Below are 7,598 nucleotides of genomic sequence, written 5' to 3'. Positions count from 1 at the left end.
GGGACCACAGGCGCCCGCCACAACACCCGGCTATTTTTTGGTTGCAGCTGTCATTGTTGTTTGGCGGGCCCGGGCTGGATTCAAACCTGCCACCTTAGGTCTATGTGGCTGGTGCATTAGCCACTTGAGCCACAGGCGCTGAGCCGAGAACCATATCTCAATAAAGCTGTTTCCAAAAAAAAATAAAACAAATTCTAGTACTCTGGGAGGCTGAGGGGGATCACCTGAACTCACAGGTTCAAAACCAGCCTGAGCCAGAACAGGACCTTGTCTCTAAAAAAAATAGCCTCATGTTGTGGCAGGCACCTATATTCCCAACTACTCAAGTGGCTAAGGTAAGAGAATCACTGGAGCCCAGGAGGTGGTTGTGAGCTATGATGCCATAGCACTCTACCCAGGGCTGTGGGTGAGACTCTGCCTCAAAAATAAATAGATCAAGAAAGAACTAAATCATGGGCGGTGCCTGTGGCTCTGGGTAGGGCGAGGGCCCCACATATTGAGGGTGGCGGGTTTGAACCCCAGCCCCAGCCAAACTGCAACAACAAAAAGAATGGCTAGGCATTCTGCAGGGTGCCTGCGGCAAGAGAATCGGCAAGAGAATCACGTAAGCCCAGGAATTGCTGTGACACCACCGCAAGGGTGATGAGTGGAAAAAAAAAAAAAAAGAAAGAACTAAATCAGTGGTTACCAGGGAGTGACAGCTAATGCAAACAGGCTTCCATAACATTTTGGAAATCAGTGGTGATGGTTATATGGTTTTGTGAATGTATTACACCACTGAATTGTACGTTTTAAGAGGGTAAGTTCTATGGAATATGAGTTATATATTTTTGTTTTGCAGTTTTTTTTTTTCTTTTTGGCCGGGGCCGGGTTTGAACCCACCACCTCCGGTATATGGGGCTGGCAGCCTGCACCTCTGAGCCACAGGCGCCACCCTGGAATGTGAATTCTATTTCAATCTTGAGAAAAGGTTATGCAGATTTGTACTGAGAGAACAATGTCCCTGATGTTTTATTGAATGAAAAATGAACACTTAATATAACCAACTGTATAAAATCAGTCCTGCAACCTAAGCTCTCTCAGGCTTACCCAAGTATAGACATTGAAAAGCCCCAGATCTGCAGAGGTTTGCTCTGGGCTCTCTGGCTTCACCCACTGCAACAGGAAATCTAAAATCTCTCCAGTCTTCTCAGAGCTTCTCCCTTGCCGGACCCCCTGCTCAGGTTACAGGGTTCAGAGTGGTGTTCCCCATAACAGATGGATGCAAGAGAAAAGTGGGGTGAGGAAAAGTGGGTCTCAGGATTCTCCTACCCAGCTGTCATGTGTACAGTGTAGGTCTTTCTGCTGAACTGGATCAAGTTTCTAACCCTGTGGAACCATCCTTCCACTCCATCTACTTGCTTCCCAGCCAGAGATTGCAAATAAAATGACCCACACTGTTACAAGATTCCACACTAAGATTTAACATTAACATGAACAAATGGAGTTGAAATTTGGAGAACAGCACACAGGTGACCATCAAGAAGGGGTATGGGTCTTTCAATCTCTCTACCACCCCTGGCTACTATTCTTTTGGGAGCCCTCCCTAAGGTGCAGCACCTGACAGCCACCTGAACTGCTCTAGTGGACGCTCAATGGGCACTAAAGCTAACATCTCCATGTTCCCCAACCTCCATGGAAGGTGACTGACCCTTTTCATTGGCTCACATCAAACCAAGGCTTCCCCCATCATGTTCTCCTACTGGCTATCAGACAGCCCCAACACATCTGACCCTGTACTTTCAGCCCAGATGTCCTAGAGGCATGACCACCTTTTACTTGTTCTTTTAAGCACCCTACAGGCCCTCATTTCTTCCCCTTATGAAGGGACACATCTGCTCAGGAATACATCAGGCCCTTTAGTATTGTATACCCACCCACTAGACACCCAACTGTCCTGGGAGATGGGGGTCTAGGATTGGCAGCAGCCTCTCAGGAGCTTATAGTAGTAGTAAAGCCTCCAGGAAAAGGGAGAGGTCAGCACAGCATCAGGAGCCTCAGGCATGTGCATGAAGCTGGGAGGGGCAGAGGTTCAGCTGACATACCTCCCTTGTGGGACCAACACCAACTGAAGTATGAACCTAGGGAGGTAAGGCCCCAGCAATGGAAGGGGCTGGAGGGTAGATACTACACCTAGCCAGGACTTGCCATGAGTGCACACTACCCAGCCCCTTACTGTGAATAAGACCTCTTCAAAGGGGAAGATGAAATGTGCCATGCCCCCCCCCCCAGATGCTTGAAAAGTTCTGTACACTTGAGAACTGGAGAAATATCTTTATTGACTGGGCAGCCTACTTGAGAGGGATGAAGCGAGAGGAGTGGGTGGCTCCAATGCCGGGTCGACCATGCTTCACAGGCTTGTAGGTAATGGAGAACTCCCCTAGGTAGTGACCGATCATTTCAGGCTGTGGGAACAGAGGTGGGCTTCAGGTGACTGTTGGAGGATAGGCAACCAGCCACCCCAGGACAACCCTCATGAACAATCCACCACACGTACCTTGATCTCCACTTGGTTGAAGGTCTTGCCATTGTAGACACCCACCATGCTGCCCACCATTTCAGGTAGGATGATCATGTCCCGCAGATGTGTCTTCACCACTTCTGGCTTCTCCATGGGTGGTGCCTCCTTCTTGGCCTTACGCAAGCGCTTCAGCAGTGAGTGCTGCTTGCGGCGCAGGCCTCTGTTTAGCCGCCGCCGCTGGCGGGCACTGTAAAGCTGCATCAGCTGCTCACTGGGGGAACAGCACAGGCACTGTGGGTGGCTGGAGATTCCCCCCATAGCCACAGACACTTCCTTCCCCATACTTGGGATGAACCCCTCAAATGAAAGAACATGGGGGTGTTTCGGCAGGAAACCCAGACTGCATAAAAGGAGGGCCTGTAATTCCAGCACTTTAGGAGGCAAAGACAGGAGAATCACTTCAGCCCTGGAATTCGAGACCAGCCTGGACAATATAGCAAGACCCCATCTCTAAAAAGTAAAAATTTAGCCAGGCATGGAGGAATGAGCCTGTAGTCCCTGTTGCTTGGGAGGCTGAGGCAGGAGGATTACTCTAAGAGTTCAAGACTACAATGAGCTATGATCACGCCATTACACTCCAGTCCAGATAATAACCTCTGTCTCAAAACAAGTAAATTAAAAAGAAAATTTAAGAAAAGGACCAGTGTCTCATAAAGTGGCTTAGCAGCTGGAACCTCACTGACAACATGGTGTATCCCCAACAATAATATAGCTCAAGCCAAAGGCCAAGTGAGGTGCCAATTGGAGGCACCCCCAGCCAAGCAGAAGACTGCTGAAACCCGGAGGAGCTGAATGGCTCCCCTGTGCCAGGCAGCAACTCAGGTGTCAGCAAGTTCTCCTGTGCACCCTAGGGAGCCAGGACTTTACACCCCAGCCCCCACTAGGGACAGCCTTTCTTTTCCCCTCAGAGACAGAGTCTCAGTCGTTCTAGGGTTGAATGCCATGGCATCATGGCTCACAGCAAACTCAAACTCTTGGGCTCAAGCGATCCTCTTGCCTCAGCCTCTGGAGCTGGGACTACAGGCGCCCCACATGGCGCCTGGCTATTTTCGTTTTTCTTTGAGACAGGAGTCTTACTATGTCGCCCTTCGTAGAGTGCCACAGCGTCACAGCTCACAGCAACCTCAAATTCTTGGGCTTATGCGATTCTCTTGCCTCAGTTCCCCAAGTAGCTGGGACTATGGGCGCCCGCCACCACGCCCAGCTATTTTGTTGTTGCAGTTCTCATTGTTGTTTAGCTGGCCCGGGATGGGTTCGAACCCGCCAACATCGGTGTATGTGGCCGGCGCCCTAACCACTGAGCAACGGGCACCGAACCGACCCCCGGCTTTTTTTTTTTAAGAGTCGCATGCTGGTCTCCAAATCTTGAGCTCAAGCAATAGGCCCGCCTCGACCTCCAGTGTTGGGTGTACAGGCGTGAGCCACCGCACCCAGCTAGGGACAGACTTTCAAAGCACGAGTCAGACCACCATGCTCCTGCCTAGGAAGCCTACAGTGCTCACGGGCCCCCATCCTGCTGCCAATTTCCGTAAGACGTGTGAGCTACACGCAGTGTTTCCATTTTCAGTGAGTTGAAAAGGGCACAGTAGCGCAGGGACCGCTGGCCCGCCCGCAGTCCCCCGGGGAAGCCTCCGCCCTGCCCAGCCGCCTTACTAGGACATATCCAGCAACTGGTCGAGATCCACGCCACGGTAGGTGAACTTGCGGAAGGTCCGCTTCTTCTTTTGCTCCACTTCTGCCTGCGCGGACGTGGGCCATTATCAGCGGGAGCCCGACACCCACCTCCCTCGGTCCCGGACGCCCCGCCGACGCACGGGGGGATCACCCGGCCAAACTCCCCGTGGGGACATAGCGCCTCGACACCCTCAGTGGAGGCACGCACAGATCTGGAGCTCAGGGACCCGTCCGGCCTTCCCCGCCTTCTGGCGTCCACACCTAGTGGGCCCTCCTTGCGCTCCCATTCCGCGGCCCCGGGGGCCAAACGCGGCCGCCGCAGCCACGAGGCTTGGCCCCGAACCCCACGGGATAACTAAAGTTCGGATGGAGCCGGATAGGTCAAGTGAGACGCGCTAATCGGTAACACTCACCATTTCGCCGCCTTCCCGGAAAAGGCCTCTCCTACCGGCGCCTGCGCACTTATCGCGAGGTCGCTGGTGAGTCACGCCCCTCAGCTGTGCGCGCTGTAGCGCTTCCTTCTCCCCAGCGGCAGACGCGCGTCCTCTGCCGTTCGGAGGGCAGCACACAGGCTGCGGGGATCAAAAGGGTAGCTTCGGCTAGGCGCCTATAGCTCAACCGGCTAAGGCGCCTGCCACGCACACCTAAGGTGGCGGGTTCGAATCCCCAGCCCAACCCGCCAAACAACAATGACGGCTGCAACCAAAAAATAGCCGGGCGTTGTGGCGGGCGCCTGTGGTCCCAGCTACTTGGGAGGCGGAGGCAGGAGACTCGCTTGAGCCCAGGAGTTGGAGGTTGCTGTGAGCTGTAATGCCACGACACTCTGGGAGACAGCTTGAGGCTCTGTCTCAAAAAAAAAAAAAAAAAAGGGGTAGCTCCCTGGGTTCTACGGAGCCCTTTCCTCCTGGGAAGGCCCTTGGGACACGTCACTACCTTTTATTGAGTCTCAGGCTCATGTTTTGTCCCCTACACGATGGCTGCCTCTCAATAAGTATGGAGCCACTGTTGTTTGCAAGTAGGTGTGGTTTGGGTGCCAGTAGATGAGGCACATGGTTACTTACAAAAGGAACAGGTCATTACAGATGTCGGGAAACAAAGGGGACACTGACCTTCTGGAAAAAACCTAGCCAGACTTTAACAGACATAAATCATTACATAAAGTCAGCATCTGTGACAGTGCATTACCGGGTTTATAACACGCATGGATGGCGTCAGTGTAACCACCATTGCTCAAATAGTGTATGAGCTACAAAAGTCTCTACAGTTCACTGGAATTAAGTGGGCATAAATTTGAAGGTGGCTAAGATGCAGTTATCACATGACCCAGCTATCTCACTTCTGGGCTGAGGCCCAAAGCATGAGAAGGAGGGACTCTATGTTCACAGCAGCAGACAGAAGGCGGAAGCAAAACAAGTGATCCATCCATATGACTGATGGGATTTACTCAACTTTACAAAGAAAGGAGACTCTGACACAGGCTACAACATGGCTGGACCTTGAGAATATCATGCTCAGTAAATGAAGCCAGACATAGGTCACACAGTGTGAATTCACTCACAGGAGGTCTGTAGAGTCCTCAGAGTCACAGAGACAGAAAATAGAAAGATGGGTGCCAGGGGCTGGGGAGGGGTTGGAAAATTAGTTTCATGGGGACTGAGTTTAATTTGGTAAGGTGAGAAAGTTCTGGAAATGGAGGGTAGCAATGGTTGCACAATAACGTGTAATGCCATTGAATCATACACTTAAAATGGTTTAGATGGTGGTTTTATGTGTATTTTACCACAATTTAAAAAAATATATAGGGGGCAAGCATTAAAAAAAATAAAAAATATTACTTAATGCAAAAGAAAACAGAACAACACAAGAAAAAGCCAGGTGATCCAGCCCAGGCCCACCAAATAACAATGATGGCTGGGACCAAAAAAGAGCCAGGCATTGTGGCGGGTGCCTGTGGTCCCAGCTACTTGGGAGGCTGAGGCAGGAAACTTGAGCCCAGGAGTTGGAGGTTGCTGTGAGCTGTGATGCCACGGCACTCTACCCAGCAGGACAGCTTGAGGCTGTCTCAAAAAAAAAAAAAAAGCCAGGTGACATAGAGAAAACAAAAAGGGAAATGGCAGATATAAACTGAAGCAGTTATAAATCCCATAATGATCTTTTCATCAATACCATATATTTATTCTATCCTGTGTTTAGATACATTTAGAGACACAAACACCATTATGTTAGTTGCCTACAGTATTCAGTGGTCTCAAGCTGTGCAGGTTGCATCTCTACCATACAGTATAGGTACATTGTAGGCTGCTGGTCTAGGTCTGTGAGTACACTGTGATGTTTGCACACTGAAATCATCTGAGGTGGCAGTTCTCATCATGTACCTCTATCCTTAGGCGACACCTGTCTGTGTATCAGCAATAACACCAGAGGGGCAGGCAGCCCTAAATTCTGGTAGAGACCAGTGCAAAGGTCCTGAGATGGGATAACTTGGGTGCTACTGAAACAAAGGCCTGTGCTGCCCCATCTGATTCTGCTGTGTCTCAGTTTCCCTGCCTGTGAGCTTGGGGCAATGCTGGGACTGTCTCTTGTACATAGTGGAAGTCATTAATGATTAGGGGTGAGTCTATAAGAAAACGCCATCTCGGCGCCGTTAGTTTAGAGGCTGAGGTGCCAACCTCATACACTGGGGCTGGCAGATTCAAACCTGGCCCAGGCCTGCCAAAAAACCATGACAACAAAAAATAGCCGGGCATTGTGGCAGGTGCCTGTAGTCCCAGCTACTTGGGAGGCTGAGGCAAGAAAATCGCTTAAGCCCAAGAGTTTGAGGTTGCTGTGAACTGTGACACCACAGCACTCTACCTAGGGCGACATAGTGAGACTGTCTCAAAAAATAAATAAATAAATACATGCCCAGGCCAGAAAGACAAGGACTTGGGGAATCCAAGAGGCCCCAACTATAGGTAGCCAGAGGGTCCTCAAGGTGGGTAAAAGAGGAAGTGGCTCTAGATCATTGGTCATGGAGCCAGCCACAGGAAAGTGTCAAATGACAAAGGAAGCTGAGCCCTCTTCAGCCATGTTCACAGTACCAGATGGGGCTATCTGCTGCAGGTGTCCCTTTTCTCACCTCTCCCCAGAGTAAACTAGTGATGGGGGCTTCTGGCTATCTTGGTCATTACATCCACCCCAGCATTGTAAGCATCTGAAGTATTTTGGAGTTCCTGGTCCTCCTTACCTTTTAAACTTGTTTTTGAGGCAGTCTTATTCTTTTGCCCTCCGTAGAGTGCTGTGACATCACAGCCCACAGGAACCTCAAATTCTTGGGCTTAAGCGATTCTCTTGCCTCAGCCTCCAAAGTAGCTGGGACTACAGG

At 50.8% G+C, this 7,598-nt stretch overlaps 1 protein-coding gene across 1 annotated transcript; it reads right to left on the bottom strand.

Moving 5' to 3' along the window:
• Nucleotides 1-2,298: 2,298 nt before the first annotated feature.
• On the bottom strand, nt 2,299-4,732 carry RPS15 (ribosomal protein S15). The gene is made up of 4 exons (XM_012804419.2): nt 4,648-4,732; nt 4,214-4,299; nt 2,537-2,771; nt 2,299-2,444 (listed from the first exon to the last, which is right to left on the bottom strand). Exons 1-4 carry the CDS (start codon nt 4,648-4,650, stop codon nt 2,331-2,333), a joined length of 438 nt encoding a protein of 145 aa, XP_012659873.2. The 5' UTR covers nt 4,651-4,732; the 3' UTR covers nt 2,299-2,330.
• Nucleotides 4,733-7,598: the final 2,866 nt, after the last annotated feature.

This window comes from Otolemur garnettii, unplaced genomic scaffold (genome assembly GCF_000181295.1).
Source record: "Otolemur garnettii isolate 467f Iridium unplaced genomic scaffold, OtoGar3 scaffold00029, whole genome shotgun sequence".
Classification (NCBI taxonomy): domain Eukaryota; kingdom Metazoa; phylum Chordata; class Mammalia; order Primates; family Galagidae; genus Otolemur; species Otolemur garnettii.
This window is presented reverse-complemented; position numbering and strand designations above follow the sequence as displayed.

Excerpts from the sequence above, each read along its gene's own strand:
- RPS15 (XM_012804419.2), bottom strand. Across the intron at positions 2,772-4,213 it reads CAGTTGCTGGATATGTCCTA|TGAGCAGCTGATGCAGCTTT; the intron begins GTAAGGCGGCTG and ends CTGTTCCCCCAG. Across the intron at positions 2,445-2,536 it reads TCAACCAAGTGGAGATCAAG|CCTGAAATGATCGGTCACTA; the intron begins GTACGTGTGGTG and ends CTGTTCCCACAG.